This window comes from Vulpes lagopus, chromosome 4 (assembly GCF_018345385.1).
Source record: "Vulpes lagopus strain Blue_001 chromosome 4, ASM1834538v1, whole genome shotgun sequence".
Taxonomy (NCBI): domain Eukaryota; kingdom Metazoa; phylum Chordata; class Mammalia; order Carnivora; family Canidae; genus Vulpes; species Vulpes lagopus.
The window spans coordinates 33,960,274-33,982,718 of NC_054827.1; the positions used below are offsets into that span (position 1 = coordinate 33,960,274).

The 22,445-nt window shown below is 33.7% G+C and overlaps 1 protein-coding gene across 1 annotated transcript in view; it reads right to left on the reverse strand.

Moving 5' to 3' along the window:
- ADAM18 (ADAM metallopeptidase domain 18) overlaps positions 1 to 22,445 on the reverse strand; it is a 271,792-nt gene that overhangs the window by 178,095 nt on the left and 71,252 nt on the right. The window contains exons 12-16 of the mRNA XM_041751041.1: positions 21,264 to 21,450; positions 13,601 to 13,702; positions 11,837 to 12,032; positions 4,290 to 4,380; positions 3,848 to 4,037 (exon numbers count right to left, since the gene is read on the reverse strand). Coding sequence (XP_041606975.1) covers positions 3,848 to 4,037; positions 4,290 to 4,380; positions 11,837 to 12,032; positions 13,601 to 13,702; positions 21,264 to 21,450 — 766 coding nt within the window. The remainder of the gene's footprint in view (positions 1 to 3,847; positions 4,038 to 4,289; positions 4,381 to 11,836; positions 12,033 to 13,600; positions 13,703 to 21,263; positions 21,451 to 22,445) is intronic.

A 22,445-nucleotide genomic window follows, 5' to 3' on the forward strand; every position in this document is an offset into this window, starting at 1 on the left:
CCAATTAGAAGATGAGAGAGTTAAGAACTTCCTGGGGTTTTGAAATAAAATGAAGGCCACTGGTGGATAAAATGCAGTGTGGAAGCGACCACATTAAATACAGTGATAAAAGAGAGAGCCTAGTTGATCAGCCACACAATGCTCTGGAGGAGCTGCAGCCTCAGAGTAATAAGGAAAAGCAGAGAAGAAGATCCAAAAAGGTTGGGCAGGGAGGCTAACAGGTGAAATTATCCATGGAAGTCTGTCCACAGAACCACAGAAGTAGTTACCTCTTATATTCACTACTTACCTCTCCTCTCTCTCAATTACAAAATGCAGCCAACACAACATTTTTATCCCAAGGGAAAAATTAGAAAGGTATTTTGTTTCCTAAAGCAATTGAATTAATGATGACTATAGAATTTAGGCTTTCCAAGTGGTCTGTCCTCTAGGAGTCACTATCCAATTGAACTACGGAATGTACCACAGCCTAAATGGCCACTTCCGAAATGAAGACTGTTTGTGACAAGTCCCTGTCATATGGAGGTTTGTCAATTAATTGTTTTTTTGTTTGTTTTTAATTCTAGGTAGTTAACTAACAGTGCAATTTTGGTTTCTGGATTAGAGCACTGGGTGTTACATGTAACTGATGAATCACTGAATTCTACTCCAGTTTTGTTTTGTTTTGTTTTTAATTGGTGTGGGAGTAAAAAGTCCTGCCAACTTAAAGTTCCTACTAACCAAGTAGGAACCATTTTCCTTCTTTCTTTTCCTTCCCTTCCTCTCCCTTCTCTTTTCTTTCTCCTTCACTCTTTTCTTTTCCCTCCATATACACATTGGTCAGATGGGCATAAGCTAGTGATCAGACTTCCCCAGGCAGAGAATCACTGATGGAGAGAGGAGTGATCTCTAAAGCTTTTAGTGGTCATATGGAGCAGTGGGACAAAGAACCATGGCAATCTTCTGTGGCATTTGTATGCCTAGGTCCCATATTGCTTTATTTTACTTGTTACCATTGTAATTGTATTTTTTCCTGTACATGTTATTTTACTCTCATTATTTTTAAGATTCTTTTTCTTTGCCTTTAATTTTCAGAAATCTCATTATGCTGTATCCTGCTGAGGATTTGCTGGGTTCATCCTATATGATGTTCTTTGCTTTTTGTATCTGTGTGTTTACCTTTTGCCAAATTTGGAGACATACCAAACATTATTTCCTGAAATACTTTTCCATCCTTAAATTCTTTCTCCTATTTTCCTAGGATCTTAAAATGGCTTTTATCATGACAAAAAGTAATAACAAACATTTTTGAAAATGTAGAGAAAAGGCAGCCCTTGTGCACTATTGATAGAAATGTAAATGAGTGCAGCCACTATAGAAAATAGTATGGAGGTTCTTACAAAAATAAAAAAATGGAAACATCACATAATACAGCAATTCCACTTCTGAGTATTTATCCAAAATAAATGAAAACATGTAACTCAAAAATATATATCCAAAAGTATTTATCCAAAAATATATATCCAAAAGTATTTATCCAAAATAAATGAAAACATGTAACTCAAAAATATATATCCACCTGCATGTTCATTGCAGAATTATTTACATAGCCAAGATATGCAAGCAACTGAAGTGAATGAATGGATGGATCAAATGTAGCAAATATACAGAATGGAATATTATTCATCCATAAAAATGAATTAAATCTTGCCATTTGTGACAACATGAATGGACCTTGAGAACATTAGCTGATTGAAATTAGTCAGACAGAGAAAGACAAATATTGTGTGATCTTACTTCCATGTGTAATTTAAACAACAACAAAATATGAGCTCATAGATGCAGAGAACAGGTTGGTTCCCATGATTCCGATGATGGGTATTTGAGGGAGTAGATAAAGTGGGTGTCAGAGCCAAAAATTACAAACTTTCAGTTATAAAGTAAATAAATATACAATGAAGAGTATAGTATAGTATGGTGACAAGAGTTAACGCTGTATTGCATATTTGAAACTTGCTAAGAGAGTTAAATTTGAAAGTTCTCAATATAATAAAAAAAATTTCATGACTATACAGTAATGGATGTTAACTAGACTTCTTGCATTGGTCATTTCACAATATATACAAATATTGAACCCCTATGTTGTACACCTGAAACTAAGGTAATGTTATATTTTAACTGTTTGTGAGTTAAAAATAGTAACAAAATGTAATTTTTAAAAGTCAATAAAATGTATAATAACATATTGACTCCATACATATTTCTAAATCACTTTCCAGAAAGAATGTGCCCAGTTATATTTGTTTTAGGATGGTAATAAGTTATGCTTCTCATCATCAGTTATTATTTTTAACTCCTATTTGATTAGACAAAAACTAGCTGGATATTCATGTAGTTTGTATTTATTTCACCAACCCAAGAACACCAAATCTCATCATTCAAAAGTTTTTATAGTGTTCAATCTCTTAACCATATTACTTCCCTTCCTGAAGCTTATGATGAAGCTAAAATTTAATCACTTGGTCTTACTAGTGATCAGCTCCATCATAAAGTTATCCTAGAGGCCCCATTCTGTCACTTTGTTAAGTGTAAATTACTTTGATTGAAAGAGGCTTTTTCTGAATAACAAAAAACATTCCTATCACTCATGAAATTCCAAGGAGTTTAGGAGCTCTGTGCTAGAAATAAGGGACAAAGACCAAATTATTTTTGTATGTTATACCACATGTATACCATTTAAGTGTTTTTTTTTCCCTCCTAATTGATGAATGCTTAAATTAGCTGATAAATTTATGTATTTAATCTCTCACATTCATTGTAAACATTTTTTTTCAGTTTGTCTGAAATGTCTTTAAAAGAATAACATATTATTTTTTTAAGATTTTATTTATTTATTCATGAGCAACAGAGAGAGAGAGAGAGAGGCAGAGACACAGGCAGAGGGAGAAGCAGGCTCCATGCAGGGAGACTGATTTGGGACTCCATACCAGGACCCCAAGATCGTGCCCTGGGCCAAAGGTAGGCACTCAACTGCTGAGCCACCCAGGCATCCCCAGAATGAACTATTATAAAGGGGTCAGCACTAGTGTGTTCCCTTTGATTATTTCATTATTTTTATGTGAGAATATGTTTTCCCATTTTGAGATAAATTTACTACTCATTTCCATTTTTCTCTATTTTTTGTTTCTTAAAATTTTGCATCTCAATGTAAATTATCTAAATTCAAATGTGAAATACTTGAGTAGTGTTTTACATTAGTTAGTTTTTCAACGGTAGTAGTTTAACAGTCCTTCATTTTGTTTCTTAAGCTATTTAAGAAAAAGAAAAATAAATAAGGCTTAAACTCCATTTCTTTATTGTGTCTTGTGGGAGGACCAAATTTTTAACAAGTATTTGTTATGCTTTTGGAAAAACAACTAGGGGACTTGGCTAATGAGCAAATAACTGTTTTATTTTCATTACAACCAAATTAATTCTTCCTGTCAATAATTGCTGAACTAAATACTTGGCTATTTTGTGTTCTTTGTTCTTATTATTGAGATTGTTTTCACCTATTTTTTGGTTGTTTATATCAATTTTTGCAAACCAGATCCTAGCCTAATTAAGAGGCTAATATTCTCAAGTATGAGAAAACAAGTGTAAATATCTATACCAAAATTCATAATAAACAAAATGATACTGAAGCATGTGTTCCTTTGACCAACAGAAATTCTGAATTTTAAAGCTTAAGGTCATGATATAGTAACCAAAATTTGTAATGTTAATTATAATATTAAGGTCTTTTCTGTCTCTCTCATATGTGTGTATGTGCACACACACACACACACACACACACTCCCATACTTTATCAAGTCAAATTTTTACTTACCCTATCTGGACCGCACATAGTGCCATTTGATGTATAGGTAATATCTTCGCTTATATGTGCTGCTGGTGTTCTCAAATGTGCAGAGACACACAAATGGCCTTCCATGTAAGTATACTGAATATCAAATTTTTTAAATGGTATTATTTCTAAATGTGTCCAGTGACAAACTATCTTTCCACATAAGATATCCCTAACAATATAAGGCAGAAAAAAGTATTTATATGACACTAAGGATGAAAATATTAGGGAAATAACTGTTCAAAATATGAAATTAATTGAAAATGTTACAGATAAAAGCTATTCAGAACAAAACAATCTTAGGAAGTGGAACATGAATATCTATCTGTACATAATACATTTATTTCTCACTTGCATTAAGCAACTCTCTGCAGTACAAACATACCAACAAAATTGGAAAATTTATAATTTTCTAAATACACACCTAGAATTACAAAATCCTCCTCTACAGTTTCCAAAATCATCATCCTGCAAATTCACTTCTTGTGTGCACACAGAAGTAGAACCCTTTGCAACTGAAAAATATAAAGTTCCAATTACTCATCTTAAAAAAATAAAAACTAAAAGTATAGTAAACTAATATGGAGACATCTAGATGAAGCAATGCCCAGTCAGTGTCAGCTACTATACATTTTTGGTGTAATCTACTGGCTATACAAGAAGAAGAGTTACTAAAAACTATCCACTTGGGAATAAGAAAATTGCTATCATAGTGAAGAAATTATTAAGAAATAAATCATTTACTCCTTTATCTGTAATTCTAATATTCTACTCTTTTTCCACCAATCACCTGAAATTTAACTAATATCTTATTTTCTCTTTGCCCTGTAATTATTAGATCTATCTACTTCTTCATGTAGTTTGAGATTGTTTTGACTTGCAATTTTATTTTCAAATTTGGATTTACACAAACAATATCTTTTATCATGGCTATACGGTAGATTACTGATTTTAGGAAAATATAGTTTAAAAATGAATCCCTGAGGAGCCCACACAGGAAAGACAAATTCCCATAATATTTGGCTTTGAAAGCAAGAGGAGCCAAATTTTATAAATTCTTACAACCAGCAGGACTTAAAGCTTAGAATTTTAAAAATCAGCAGCTAGGCTCTGTTTGAACCCAGAGGGCATTAGGAAGCTGAGTCTTCATTCAGACAGCAGGACAAACAGTCAAAAGACTTACAGCATGGAAGTAGCAGTTTGAAAAACACCATAGGCAAACATGAGGGAGAAAGATTTACTCATCTTGGAGCATTGTCCAGAGAAGCAAGATCATGGAAAAATACCTCCAGGAATAAAAGCTGTCAGGTGCCATTTCCCTCCTCAAACCCCCAGTATAAACATGGTGCTATCTGCAAGAAATGGTATGGTGCAAACAGTTGCTATTTAATTTGCTTACACCAAGCCCCACCCCTCTCACTTCAGAGGAGAGGCCCTTTCCAGTCATGCTTGCCTCAGTCCTAAATCCATGGGCCTCCACCCCAGGAAAGACTAGTGGAAACCCTACCAATACCCAGTCAATGGACCCACGTGTTTTATGGGACCTCAGTTCCTGTGGTGGTGTGGCAGCAGGTTTCATTTCACAAGCATACCAGCACCCACCTTGTTAAAATGTGCTGCACCTAGCCACGGACCAAACACTGCCCACAACAGACAAAGAGACCCTCTGCAGACAACCTTACTGAAGGAAAAAGAGTCAAGGCATAGCCAACACATACAGGAGACACTTCTTGAAGCCTGAGGTCCTGGGGAACAGGGAACTCTGCACTGTAGAGTACTAATGAAGTACTTCTTCATAAGGCCATTACTTACAGTAGTAAGAGAAATAGCTGACTTTCCTAACCAGAGAAACAAACTCAGAGTTAGACAAAATGAGGTGACAGAGGACTGTGCCCCAAATGAAAGAAAAATACCAAGCCACAGTAAGAAACTTAACCAAAACAGATGTAAATAATATACCTGATAGAGAATTTAAAGTGGTAATCATAAAGATACTCATTGGACTTGAGAAAATAGTGGAGGATATCAGTGAGACTCTTAACAAAAAAATTTTTTAAGAACCCAATCAGATAAAGAACACAATAAATGAAATTAAAAATATACCCAATACAATAAATAATAGGCTAGATAAAACAGAAGAAAGAATTAATAACCTGGAGGACAGAGTACTGGAGAGTAATCAAGCTGACAAAATGAGAGTAAAAATAATAATGCAATTGAGAACAGTCTTAGGGAACTTAGTGTCTGCATCAAGCATGAAACATTTGCATTATAAGGATCCTAGAAGAAGAGAGAGAAAAGGGAGTGGAATTTCTGTTTGAAGAAATAATAGCTGAAAATAATCAATAGTAATACAACAGCAATGGGAGAATTTGACACCACACTTACATTGATGGACAGATCAAACAGCAATACAATGAGGAAATAGGGGCTTTGAATGACGCACTGGACCAGATGAATTTAACAGATATATGCAGAACAGTCCATCCTAAAACAGCAGAATACACATCTTTTCAAGGGCACATGGGACAGTCTACAGAATACATCACCTAGTAGCCCACAAAAAGAGCCTCAACAAATTCAAGAAGATTGAAGTCATATCATGCGTCTTTTTACCACAATACTATGAAACCAGAAGTCAGCCACAAGAAAAAAAATCTGGTGAGAGTATAAATACATGGAAATTAAATGACATGCTACTAAGCAATAAATGGGTCAACCAAGAAATCAAAGATATCAAAAAGCACATGGAAACAAATGAAAATGAAAACACAATAGTCCAAAATCTCTAGGAGAGTTTACAGCAATTCAGGTCTACCTCAAGAAGCAAGAAAAACCTCAAATAAACAGCCTAACCCTGTACTAAAGGATCTACAAAAAGAATAACAAACAAAACCCAAAACCAGCATAAGGAAGGAAATAATAAAGATTAGTGCAGAAATAAGTGATATAGAAACTAAAGAAATAGTAAAACATCAATAAATCAAGAGCTTGTTCTTTGAAAATATCAACAAAATTGATAAACTTTTAACCATACTCATCCAAAAAAGGGGGGGAGAGAAAGACACCCCCAAATCAGAAATGAAAAGGAAAACTTAAAAATGACATCAGAGAAACACATAGAATTGTAAGCAAATATTATGAAAAATTATATGCCAACAATGTGGACAACCTAGAAAGAATGGAAAAATTCCTAGAAATGTATAACCTACCAAAACTGAAACATCTCTACAGCTACATTGTACCCTTTCAATGCATTTAATTTTATTTTTGTATATATATATATATATTTTCTTTTTTACAATTCTAGGATGTAGTCTCTTCTAACAAACAAAAATACACCCAGGATTTACTGTATTGTTCTGTTCATCTGTTTGTTTACATTCCTTCTTTTTTTGTTTTAATTTTTACAATTATATTCTATCATTTCATTATATTTAACTTCATTTTGTACCTATATAAATTTTTCTTTCTTTACAATTTTAGGATCTAGTTTTCTAACAAACAGACCAAAATACACACAGGAACCAGTGTATCACTCTGTTCAATTCATTTGTCTGATTATATTCTCTTTTTTGTTTTAATTTTTCTTTTAATTTCAGGTCTCTTCTGATTTGTTTAATGTATATTTCTCTGGGGTCATTGTTACCATTTTAGTATTTTGTTCACTTGTTCATCTATTCTTCTCTGGAGAGAATGAGGACAGAAAAACTCACCTCAAAAAATAGAACAAGAGGCAGTACTAACTGCCAGGGACCTAATCCATATGGATGTAAGTAAGATATTGGAACTAGAGTTCAGAGAAATGATTGTAAAGATGCTAGCTAGGCTTGAAAAAAAGCACAGAAGACAGTAGAGAATCCCTTTCTGGAGAAATAAAAGAACTAAAATTTGATTAAGTCAAAATAAAATAGGCTATTAATGAGATGCAATCAAAAATAGAGTTTCTAACTGCTGGGATAAATGAGGCAGAAGAGAGAATTAGTGGTTCAGAAGACAAAATGATAGAGAATAAAGAAGCTGAGAAAAGGAGAGATAAACAACTAAGGGAAGAATTCAAGAAATAAATGATACAATAAGGTGAAATAATATTAGAATCATTGGGATCCCAGAAGAGGAAAGAGAGAGAGGGGCAGGAGGTATATTGGAGCAAATTATAGTGGAGAACTTCCCTAATATGAGTAAGGAAACAGGCACATAAGTCCAGGAGGCACAGAGGACCCCACCCCCTTAAAATCAACACCTAGACATATAGTAGTGAAACTTGCAAAACTCAGGGACAAAGAGAAAATCCTGACAGCCTCTCAAGACAAGAGGTTCTTAACCTACAATAGTAGAAATGTTAGATTGATAGTAGACCTATCTATGGAAACCTGGCATGCCAGAAAGGACTGGTATGATATATTAAGGGTGCTAAATGAGAAAAATATACAGCCAAGAATACTTTATCCAGCATGGCTCTTATTTAAAAGAGAAGAGATAAAAAAGCATTCAGGACAAAAGAAACTAAAAGAATTTGTGATTACTCAATCAGCCCTATAAGAAACATTAAAGGGATTAAAGCCTAAAAGTAATACAGGCCAGAAAAGAACAGGGACAATATACAGAAACAGTGACTTTACAAGTAATACAATGGCACTAAATTCATTCATATCTTTCAATAATTACTCTGAATGTAAATAGGCTAAATGTTCAAATCAAAAGATGCAGGTTTTCAGATTGGATGAAAAAGCAAGACTCATTGATATGCTGTCTGCAAGAGAATCATTTTAGACTCAAAGACACCTCCAGATTGAAAGTGAGGCATGGAGAACCATTTGGAATGCTGATGGACATCAAAAGAAAGCTGGGGTAGCAACCCTATACCACACAATTAGATTTCAAAGCAAAGCCTATAATAAGAGATGAAGGACACTATATCATAAAGGGTATATCCAGCAAGAAGCTCTGACAATTGTAAATATTTGTACCCCTAACATGGGAGCGCCAGTTATATAAGCCAATTAATAACCAAATTAAAGAAACACATTGATAATAATAATAGTGGGGAACTTTAACATCCCTCTGACTACAATGGACAGATTACCCAAGCAGAAGATCAACAAGGAAACAACAGCTTTGAATAATACACTGGACTAGATGGACTCCACAGATATATTCAGAATATTCCATATTAAAGCAATATAATAAACATTCTTCTCAAGTGCACATGGAACATTCTCCAGAATAGATCATATACTGGGTCACAACTCAGGCCTCAACTGCTACCAAAAGATTGGGATTATTCCCTGCACATTTTCAGTACAATTCTTTGAAACTTGGACTCAATCACAAGAGGAAATTTAGAAAGAACTCAAATATATGGAGGTTAAAGAGTATGCTACTAAAGAATGAATGGGTCAACCTGTAAAATTAGGGAAGAATTTTAAAAATTCATGGAAACAAATAAAAATGAAAACACAACTGTTTAATACCTTTGAAATGCAGCAAAGGTGGTCATAAGAGGGAAGTATATAGCAATCAAGCCTTTCTCAAGAAACAAGAAAGGTCTCAAGTACACAACCCAACCTTACACCTAAAGGAGCTAGAGAAAGAACATACTAAAGCCTAAGCCCAGCAGAAGAGAATTAATAAAGATTAGAGCAGAAATCAATGAAATAGAAACCAAAAGAACAGTAGAACAGATCAACAAGACTAAGACCCCAAATACCAAAGGAATGTTGAAAAAGAAAACTGAAGCTGGTGGCATCTCAATTCCAGACTTTGCATTCTATTAGAAATCTATAATCATCAAGACAGTATGGTACTGGCACAAAAACAGAGCCATAGATCAATGGAACAAAATAGAGAACCAAAAGTGAACCCTCAACACTATGGTCAACTAATCTTTGACAAAGCAGGAAAGAATATTCAATGGAAAAAAAGACAGTCTCTTCAACAAATGGTGTTGGGAAAATTTGACAGCTATATGCAGAAGAATGAAACTGGACCATTTCCTCACACCATACACAAAAATAGACTCAAAATGGATGGCAAGCACAAATGTAAGATAGAAATCCATCAAAATCCTAGAGGAGAACACAGGCAGCCAATTCTGTGACCTCAGCCTCAGTAACTTCTTGCTAAACATGTCTCCCAATGCAAGAGAAACAAGGAAAAATTAACTATTGGGTCTTCATCAAGATAATAAGCTTTTGCATAGCAAATGAAACAAATGACAAGACCAAAAGACAAACTATGGAGCGAGAAGGAGATATTATTCACAAATGCCTTATCAGATAAAGGGCTAGTATCCAAAATCTATAAAGAACTTATCAAACTCAACACCCAAAGAACAAATAATCAAATCAAGAAATGGGCAGAAGACAGGAACAGACATTTCTGCAAAGGCGACATGCCAATGTTCAACAGATACATGGAAAAATACTCCACATCACTCAGCATCAGGGAAATACACATCAAATCCACAATAAGTCAGAAAGTGTTAGATGTTGGAGAGGATACAGAGAAAGGGGAACCTCTTATATACTGGTGGGAATGCAAGCTTGTTTAGCCTCTCTGGAAAAGCATGGAGGTTCCTCAAAAAGTTGAAAATAGAGCTACCCTCCCTATGAGCCAGCAATTGCACTACTGGGTATTTACCCCAAGGATAGAACTATAGTGATCTGATGGGGCACTTGTATCCCAATATTTATAGCAGCAATCTCTACAATATCCAAACCATGGATTGAGTCCAGATGTTCTTCCACAGGTGAATGGATAAAGAAGATTATACACACACACACACACACACACACACACACACACAATGGGATACTACTCAGACATTGAGAAAATGAAATCTTGCCATTTGCAATGACATGTATGGAGCCAGAGGATATTATGCTATGTGAAGTAAGAATCAGAGAAAGACAATTATATGATCTCACTCATTTATGGAATTTAACAAACAAAACAGAGGATCATAGGGAAAGGAAATTAAAACCAGATGAAAGCAAAGAGGGAGACAAACCATAAGAAACTCTTAATCGCAGGAAACAAACTAATGGTTGCTGGAAGGGAGGAGAGTGGGGGATCAGATACTGGGTGAAAGACATGAAGGAGGGCATGTGATGTAATTAGCACTGGGTATTATATAAAACTGATGAATCACTGACCTCTACCTCTGAAACAAATAACACATTGTATATAATTAACTGAATTTAAATTTAAGAAAATTTAAAAATTGAAATTCAAGAAACAACAAGTGTTTGTGAAAATATGGAGAAAATCTTCTTGCACTCTTGAGCATCGAAACTGGTGCAGCCACTGTGGAAATCAGTGTGGAGACTCCTCACAAAGCTAAAAATAGAACTATTCTGTGATCCAATAATTATACTACTTGGGTGTTTACCCCCAAATTACAAAAACATTAATTCAAAAAAATACATGCCTTTCTAGGTTTACAACAGCATTATTCACAATAACCAAATTATGGAGGCAGCCCAAATGTCCATCAATTGAATGGATAAAGAATAAGTGGTATATATGACAATGGAATGTTGTTCAGCCACAAAAAAAGAGAATGAAATCTTGCTGTTTACAATAATATGGATGGAGCTAGAGAGTATAATTTATGCTAAGCAAAATATATCAATCTTAGAAAGAAAAATACCACATGATTTCACTCATATGTGGAATTTAAGAAACAAAACTAACAGAGGGGGAACAAAAGAGAGGGGCACACACACAAACCAATAAATAGACTCTTAACTATAGAGAACAAACTGATAGTTAACCAGAGGGAAGGTAGTTGGGGGGGATGGATGTTAAAGAGTACGCTTATCATGATGAGCACTGAGTAATATATAGAATTGTTAAGTCACTATATTTTACACCTGAAACTAATATAACTCTGTATGTTAACATTACTGAAAAAAATACACAATTAAATAATAAAAATGAACCCCAGAAAAAAAGCACACCCATTACATTTTCCAAATAACTCTGCACACTGTTTATCTGTATCTCGGCATTTTCCCTCATAGCAATAAGCAGTGTTATTATTGCATGGTTCTAAATCAGCAGATTGCACATCAGGTACGCAATACTCATGTATTCCATCACAAAATTCTGGAAAATCACAGGGATCTTTACTTTCCCGACATACAGTTCCTTTGGTGGATATCTGTGAGACAAAGAAAAACAATTATTTTTGTAAAGTAGTAAACCAAAAGTGTAAAAAAAAACTTAAACAAGAATAATAGATTTCTGTCATTTCCATTATTATTACATTTTTAACTACTTAAGTTATGAATTTACTTAAAAGCTCAATTGAAATAGATTGGAAAAAACCCAAATGTCCATCAATGGATGAATAGATGAACAAATTGTGGTATATTCATATAGTGGAAGATTTTCAGCCATATAAAGGAGCACTGATATATATGCTACAAAGTTGTTGAATCTTCTACACTATGTTAAGAAAGCCAGACACAAAATGTCACATATTCTATGCTTCTACTTATATGAAATATCCAAAATATGTTACTCCAGTCAGAACACAAATTGGTGGTTGCCAGGGACTGAGGGGGAGGGAGAAAGGAGAACAAGTGCTTAATGGGCTGGGAGTCTCCTGTTTGCATGAGGAACATGTTTTGGAACTAGGTAGAGGTGGCAGTTGCACAGCATCGTAAATGTACTGAATGCCCCTAAATTGTTCATCTGAAAATGGCAAACGTTATGGTATGGGATCTTTACCTTAATTTTTTTAAAGGCTCTACCAAATGTAGGAATTATCCCCATGTGTAAGGGAAAGGGCAAGGGACTGTGTAGAAAAGCCTTATTGTTCAATTCCCCTGATTTGGAGACCAAGGCCAAGATGAGAGCTCCGGTGAAGGAAAGAACGTTTATTGTTAGGTAGTAGAAACTCTAGGCTTGCCTTTTTATTCATGCTCCTTGAAGACAAGTGACCACTGGCTTTAATTACTAGCACATGGAGTGAAAAGGAACACACACAGAACAAAATAGAATGACGTTTGGAGAGATTTCATTTACAGAAAACCTGCCAATCAAGATCTCTAGTGAATCAGCTTCTATGACAGTTGTTGATGCCTGAAAGTGACAAAAAGGTGGCAAGATGCTACAATGAAGTAATCCTCAAAACACAAGTCTTACTCGTCTCCTTTTAGTGTGACGATAAAGGAAAATTGAATGGAAAACTTGCCAAGGGAAGCCAATGATTCAATCCACTTCTGGGACCAGGAGTCCTTGCATAGAACTTCAGTATTAGACATGCTACACCTTGCTGACTATACTACATGGATTCTTTTTTCTGCTATTCTCAAAATTAGATTATTATTATTATTGTATGTTTTTTCAAACATTTTATGTCAACCATGCGCTGGGTGGCTTATTTGTAATTTTGTTGTGAATTGTTGGGTCATGAAAGCTACATTCAGATATGAACTCAGGTATGACCAAGAGGAATCCATCATGCCCAAATAATCTGGAATTGGTATTGGATAACCTGAGGGATCTTGAGTAGAGACTGAAACAATACACTGAAAGCAAAGATAAGAAGGAGGTTGAGAAAGATCTAATGACATCTGAATTCTGAGTTCAACTGTGTATGAATCAAGTATTTTAAGCTACATATTTGAAAGTTGTGTAAAAAAAGTAAGAAAGAAATAAGTGAATGCACAAGAACAGAAAAAAAATCACAAAAGAAAATACTGCAATAATTTGAAAGCTTACCTGACAAGTATCTTTATTACAGCATGGTCCAGTGCCACACTCTGCAAATTCAAGCAGAGTACAATCTTCAGGATTACAGCATTTTTCATATTTTTTGCACTGCTAAAAGTAAATATACAATAATAGGAATTTTCAATCAAAGAAATTATTTATTGTCAAAATATACTATAATCTCTTAGTTAATTACAACCATAGTATGATTTTTACTTCTGTATTTATTATTTTTTTCTTTTTTAAGATTTTATTTATTCATTCATGAGAGAGAGAGAGAGAGAAAGGGAGAGAGAGAGAGAGAAAAAGAGAGAGAGAGAGGCAGAGACACAGGCAGAGGGAGAAGCCGGCTCCATGCAGGGAGCCCCACGTGGAACTCGATCCTGGGTCTCCAGGATCAGGCCCTGAGCTCAAAGGCAGCATTAAAGCACTGAGCCACTGGAGTTGCCCTCTGTGTTTATTCTTAACACGACTTCATTTAAAACTAATATATTTCCAGTATAGGAAAAAAAAAGATAGTAATGAAATTATTTATAATTCCATGCTTAAGAAACTGAACTGTTAAAATTTTAATAGAATTTCTGTCAATCTTCTTTGTGTTCATAAATATATGCACTAAAATTTAAAAAATATTTTTCCATTTATTATGTCATAAGTACTTTTTCATCTTATCAATTCTCCTCAAGTTATCATTTTGATAATATATTTATGAATGTGACAAAATAGAGGTTTCTAAATTATATTTTATTATTTAAAGGATGTGTCTATGAAAATGTTATTATTTTTAGCTCTAAGATCTTATATTAAAGATTAATTCTATAAGTTACTAAGACACAGTACAAAAATATTAGACTATAACATACTATTATTTCCTTATTTCTATATACCTATCTGTTCAGTGAAAGAGTGATTTTTCACAAAACTGATAGTAATATTTAAAAATTAGCAAAGCGATAGGCAAAAATAACTAAGTGCTACAAGCGATAGGCAAAAATAACTACATCTGTTTCGATTTTATTATTTTCATTACCAATGTGCTATAAATTTTACAAAAATGCACGTTCTCATTTATTTTATATTTTTATGCATATATTTTATTGTACTCTGTTTATTCCCTTTATTTGTAAGCACTTTTTTTTTTAATTTTTTATTTATTTATGATAGTCACAGAGAGAGAGAGAGGCAGAGACACAGGCGGAGGGAGAAGCAGGCTCCATGCACCGGGAGCCCGATGTGGGATTCGATCCCAGGTCTCCAGGATCGCGCCCTGGGTCAAAGGCAGGCGCCAAACCGCTGCGCCACCCAGGGATCCCTGTAAGCACTTTTATATGAATTATTTTAACCGTTGGCCACTAATACATCTTAAGTATGTTTCACAATTTGTCATTGACAACTTTTGTTTTGGTGCATTTTGGGTTTGTTTGTTTTGGTAACTGTTAGATTTGTGAGATTGTGAAATGGTACACTCATGCTGTCTGAGAACTATCATCTTTTTTTGTGGTTTGTTCTTGAGTTTATGGATAAAACATTCTTCCACTCTATATCCAGTAAATATGTGAGTCTTAGTGTGTGTGTGCAAAATATTTGTGTTATATATACTATGTATTCATTTATTTATTTTTATATTGAATGGTTTGAGTAGTGTGTTGTGAAAGAAGCTATAATGATGTATCTTTTTCCCAAAACAGAAGTTAAATTTATCAATTGCTTTTATAGGATAATAATTTATTCCTGATCTTCTGTAATACCTGGATTGTCATATAACATCCTCTATAAAATTAGATATAATGTCAGTGTCTTCAATTATACCAACTGTATATCAAAGTATATTTTAAAATGTTATCATATAACATATTTTAATATTTGCAGGAGTCAGATATTTTTCCATTTTTATGTTTCATTATTAAAAGAATGTATTATGCTTTATAATATAAAGCTTTTAATAAAAATTATCAAGAGTATTTCATGAAGACAGAAGATTGAACACACACTAAATATTACGGGGAAAAAAACAAAAATCAATGACACAAAAGAGAAAGCCTCCAAAGGCTAGAATCAAAGAGACAGCCTATAAGGAAGGGGATCTTTTGACAATATTCAATGTATAATGGAAAGCTACACTAAATGCTGGGCTTAGAAATTGATGTTCAATGCATTGTGGTTTAAAAATGGAACCCCACAATGGGCCTGAAAGTGAGAATATTAATTAATTAATTAATTAATTAATTTATTTATTTATTTATGTTAATTTCTTTTAAAGATTTTATTTATTTATTCAAGAGAGACACAAGCAGGGGGAGAAGCAGGCTCCCTGCGGGGAGCTTGATGTGGGACTCAATCCCAGGACCCCAGAATCAGGCCCTGAGCCAAAGGCAAATGCTCAAACACTGAGCCACTCAGGCATCCCTGGATATGAGAACGTTAAAAAATAAGTAACGGTGGAATGCTATTGAAAAATTAGATAAATAAAAAGGGTATAGATGTCCAAACTTTATCAAATGTCACTTCAATATTTAATATAATAATTTTTATCTTTATCAATTTTGATATATGTTGAAAAGTACAAAATGTTTATTTCTTAAACTCAAATTATATTTTTTTTCATATATTCACTGGGATTATTTGATAATTTTAATTTAGACATTTTGTGGGTATTTTCCAAAATATGGATCAATCATTCAAAGTAAGGTTAAGCTGGTGATCACAGGAATCAACAACTTTCACATTTTAATTCTATTTCTATATGCCTGCAAAGGACACTTTAAGTGGATATTTTTAAAAGGTGCAACATTTACAGTAACAGGCAGGAACATGAAATATTTAGGTTTTAATTTAATTAGAGACATCCAAGAAAATGGAATAATATACCATGTTCATAGTTTGAAAATCACATTATGAATACATCACTTCCCCACAAATTCATGTATGGATTCAAAAAAGTCTCAATTCCAGCAAAGTTTTTATTTATTTTTTATTTTTTAGGGAATGTGGGTAGAAATGGAAAAATTGATTCCAAATTTTACACAGCAAAAATCTAAGATCACCAAATCTATCTTCAGAAAAAAGTAAATATGAAGACACAATTTACCTAATTTTGTGAATCAGGGTAAGAAGGGCTGGTATTGGTGTAAAGATAGATATATCGATCAATAAACACAAACTATGTGATGAACTGTTTTTCAATAAGAGTAGCATAGTAATTCAGTGGAAAAAGGATAATTTTCCAATAAATGGGGCTAAAGAAATTAGATATACATATAGAAAAATATATTCCCTAATTCAAACTACAAAAATTACTAAAAATGGATTATAGGTATACACATAAAAGCTAATATCAATAAACTTCTAGAATACTTATTAGAAAGTTTCACAACTTTGGGATTGATAGGACACAAAATACAAAGCCATGACACATATTTGCATATGGCTAATACTAAGAATTCCAATAACTACATAAACAACACCCTCAAAATATGTAAAATATGTGAACATTCAAAAAGGAGACATAGACCTACGGATGTCTCATAACCACATGAGACACTGTTCAGTATGATTAGTCATCATGGAAACGTGAATAAAAACTGCAGTAAAATACCAGCAGACATTGAAATGACTAACATGTAAGGGACTGGCAGCAGCAAAAGTTGGTAAGAATAAGGAATAACTAACTGCCACTCTCATACATAGATTATTGGAGTGTAAAATATTACAAGGATTTTAAAATGCAGATTGATGCTTTGTTACACATTTAATAGTGCAATTAACATATGACCCAGCAATTCTATTCCTAGAAATTTATCCAATATACATAAAAACTTAAGTCCAAAAAAAACATGTTCTTTTTTTTTTTTAAGATTTTATTTATTTATTCATGAGAGACACAGAAATAGGCAGTGGGAGAAGCAGGCTTCCTGTGGGGATCCGAATGTGGGACTCAAACCCAGGACCCCAGGATCAGGACCTGTGCAGATGCTCAACCACTGAGCACCCAGATGGCCCATAAATGTTCTTTAGAACATTCTAAAATCCAAAACTTAAGTTCAAAGAAGACATGAATGTGCTTTAGAAGCATTTTTCATAATACTCAAAACCAAAAACAACCTAAATGTTCACTAATAAATCCATGAATAAATAAACTGTTATAGTCATACAAAGAAATACTACTCCACAATAAATACCAATGAACTACAGATGCGTTCAATCATGCAGTTGAATATCAAAAATATAAGCAAAAAAATCTAGAGTCAGAAAGGATCCATCATCTATAATTCATTCACGTGAAATTCAGTAGTGGGCAAAAATAATGTGTTGTGACAGGATTAGAAGTTTCAGATATTAATGGGATTAATTTAGACTCCTCCAATCAATGGAATTAACGTAAAACTGCCTGTGATAATGTAAATGTCCTAATATTTCTTTTATCCACATCTAATTAAGTATAACATAAGTCAAATTAAAAAAAAAACAAAACAAAACTCAGCAAGCCAGAAGGAAAACAATACATACTTACATATATACATACACACTACCTAGATACATCCTGAATCTTTGTGCTGAAACAAAAAACAAAGTCACAATGCCTATAAAGACAGATGGATTCTATGGTCATCCAGCCAGGTATGGAGCTAACTTGGTTTCTGCAGTTTTCAGTGATAATGAGGACAAATGGTTTTTGATCATCATTGCTGAGATTCCTGATGAGTTCCATCAGTGAGGTTGGTGGTCTTTGTAATATTAAGGAAAGCTTATTGTGGTTATTGGTCACTCACCTACACTATCAAGAAAATAAAAGTACTTTCCTTCTGCTGATAGCCATAACAATAGATAGAAAAATCCCTGTTAATAAGAACTGTTGGTTACTCTAAAATTCACTGAGATGGGGGCATTTGACGGGATCAGCACTGGGTGTTATACTATATGTTGGCATATTGAACTCCAATAAAAAATATACAAAAAGTTTTAAAAAATAAAATACACTGAGAATTCTCAATGCATGAGAAAGAGAAGAAACTAGAGATATATTTAGGAAAAGCCAAATGAAATTCTAAAAATTAGCTCATCTAACATATTAGGGGGAATCAGTGCAAATTTTTCTGGATTTGAGGGTACGGAGTCACTTGGTCACTTAAGAACCAACTTCATGGGATCCCTGGGTGGCGCAGCGGTTCAGCGCCTGCCTTTGGCCCAGGGCGCGATCCTGGAGACCCAGGATCGAGTCCCACGTCGGGCTCCCGGTGCATGGAGCCTGCTTCTCCCTCTGCCTGTGTCTCTGCGCCTCTCTCTCTCTGTGACTATCATAAATAAATAATAAAAAAAAATTTAAAAAAAAAAAAAAAAAAAAAAAGAACCAACTTCATGCTCTAAGCATCATTTATCAGTGACCACTCTGGTTAATTATATAAACATGGAAGAAGAGAATGTAAAGACTTACTGCAGCTTATTGCAGTAGGTCTTGTTAAAAGATAAACTAAGTAAAAATCAATTCAAATTGGGCAGCATCCAGTCTAGTAAAAGAAAGATCTAAGGAGTTACACAAAATGAAAGACTTAGAAGCAGAAGGGAGGAGGAATAAGGAAGTAATAAAGGCAAAAAAGTATGTTTGCTATTGCAAACTAACATTCCTTTAGGAGGTTGCAGGGGTCTATCAGGCAATAACTATTACTGATAAGGTAATTGACTGGTTTAAGATTCTATTTCTGGGAGAGTTAAAACCAATTAAGCCTAAAAAAAAAAAAAAAAACAACAACAACAACAATTAAGCCTTGGTTTGATAACATGAGGCTTAGCCCAAGTGACTCCACTATGGGCCTGTTGTCTTGTTTTTTAACAATCTTTACATCTATAATTAGCAGTGTCCTATCCGAGATAAATTCCCATGTTCCAATAGATGCCCTTGAAATCCAGTGGGACAAGCTACCATTTCCCTTTGGTCCACTGTGACTCTATTCCAGGTTTTAATAAAGACTAAGAGTGCCCAGATAAAATAAGCATGTAAATCAGATCAATCAGTTCATATAAACAGTGCAAACTGGCTATCAGAAGCAAAGAATTTTCTCTTGTGTTCCAGGAATAATCTCTGAAAAAAACTATTCATGAACTGGGCAATTAAGTTCTCCAAATAAACACTTTTTTTTTTTTTTTTGCCATAAATCTATTACTGTTGTAGGATTGAGTTAGGGGGCAGACAGGACTTGTCAGGGAAAGATAAGGGAAAGGCCCAGAGTCAGGATCCTACCCATCCCAAGAAAACTGAGATAAGACAGTAAAAACAAACAAACAAAAAATAAACCTGGCTCCCTAGCTCCAAAAATTAGGGAGTATCCTCCTTTAATGGCTACTAAGTAATCACAGAAATACCAGATGTAGAGAAATGTTATGGAGGAGATATTAACCAGAGAGAAGGGAACACCTTGTTTGTGCTCAGGATATTTACAAAAAAAACATCTTGTTTGTTTCAAGTCCACCATGTTTGTTCTAAATATCCACCCTGAAATGGACAAGAAATGTACCAGGTTCCCTGGTCAGTTTCCTATAAAAGATGGACTGTAAAAGCCCTCAGTGGCAACCCTGTGGGGACACCTCTCACTGTTGGGAGCTTCTCTGTATCCCTGCTTATTAAGCCTCTATCTCTATTGTCCATGAGATTCATTCTTTGATTCCATGAGCCAAGAACGAAGCTCTCCTGTATCATTACTGTATTTTTAAAAACTCAACTATTTTTTTAAAAGAAATAGATTGAAATTTTGCAGCAAGTAACACATTCTGAAAATGTATGTTTGAGCTTATTAAACATTAGAACTAACCTGGCTATTGTTTTTTTATGCCTTTTGTGTATTTTTGTTCTTGTATTAGGTTTTATTACTTGATAAATTTTTTCTTGGTCCTCAGATGTGATACACATTTGTAGCTTCTGTAATGATTGGTTAAAGTAAGAACCATCTATGCTCTTAAGGTATTTCAAAGTTGTAAAATGACACATGTGAGGAAAAAATAAGCACTGTCTGGGGCTGGAGGAAGTCATGAATAGAGGCTTGCATTATACCACTGAAATAATGAATTGAAAACCATTGTTCCCAGAGTGAATAACAAATCAACAATAATTAAAATATTTTTTCCACTAATTGCCTTCAGCATATAGAAATGAGTATAGCTACTACTTTATATACCATTGTGGGAAGTTGACCAAATTTAATTTCATCAGGCAATGCTTAGAGCATAGTGTTACTGTTCTGGACTTCCACAGTGATGGGTCTTGTCTGGATTATACTAATTCTTATAAAACGTGACACACTGTTAAGTGTATAGATATTCTATCACAATTGTAATGTTTTTATAATGGCCTGCACTGAACCAGTGTAGTCACTTTGACGGAATTCAGGAGATGACTGAGTGATGGTTATAATATTGGCTTTAACCATGTTTATGATACAGAAAAGTGGGTATTGCTACTAATGATTACACATTGAAGAAAATCTACCTCTTTAGTCCATGCTATGCTTACCCCTTACTTAAATTCTTCAAATGTTTTAAATTCAGGATGAATCAGTTATCACATGCCCCATTGTGCAGTATTTGAAAAAAGAAGTCCATTTTATATCACATCTATATTTATAAGGCTACAGAAGAAACACAAAGAAAAATCTTTAGATAAGCTATTATGTTTGTCACTAACCTCTTGACTACCACAATCACATTGTTCTGCGTTTTCCAAAATTCCATTGCCACAGAGTGAACTTGCTGTGTGGTAACCCACATTTGAAATGGTTTGATTCTGAAGACATTCAAATTCAGGCTGTGAAGCCATACGTTTAAATTCATCCATGCTGCAACTGCTAAAAAACTTTACACCATGGGAACGTCTAAAAAAAATTATATTCTTCAGATAAATGGAATACAATGTTTCAAAGAAACACCCTTCAGTAGAGTACTATGAATTCTGTACACTTCACTTATAGAAGAGCCAAGAAGAGGATGCTTTTCTCCCCTTACATTTTTGATTAAATACCAGTTAGTTAACATATAGTGTAATATTAGTTTCATGTGCTTTTTTCCCCTAATGCAAGTCATAAATAAAAGCAATAAATCCATCTATAATTCCATAATATGGAGGAAGTTAAAATGACACGAGTTAGAATACATTAAAACTCTTAACAGTGCTTCACACACAAAAAGCTCTTTTAGGTATATCATTATTTTCATTATTATTGTCAATATAATTATTATAACAAGAAGCAATAATTACAAGAGAATGAAACATTAGGAAATTTATGTAAACTGAAGGAATAAAAGATGGCTAATTATGCTAATGAAAAGTCAGGGTTATTCTTTTGTATCAAAATCAATCAATTAACCTGTATCAACATTGAGTATATAAAATCTGTAAGTCCTAGATTCTTTTTTATTTTATTTTATATTTGTACATTTTTAAGTGCACTGCTTAATGGGCTTTTGTTTAATTTTGCAGCAATCTAAATCTTAGATAAATGATACAATATAGTTCAAAGAATAAATTTTATTTACTGAAAGTTAAAAATAATTGTCAAAAACAATCTTAATAATTTAAAGTATTTTAATGTAATGTAAGTAATTTAATTTCTTACATAGAAATGAATTTTCCTTAAGCAGGCCCTTAAAAATAAAGAAATACTGATGCTTTACTATATCTAATCCTCAGATGCCATTCAAATTTACCTTTCATTACAATATTGGCACTTTATAGCAAGAGGATTCAGTTCAGAATCAACCATTTAGTTCTCAATATCTAGGTTTGTTTTTTAGTTTAGTTATCTACATTTCTTATCGAATTTCATAACCCTGAAAAAAGTTTTATGGTTACAGGGTGATTATTTGCTAA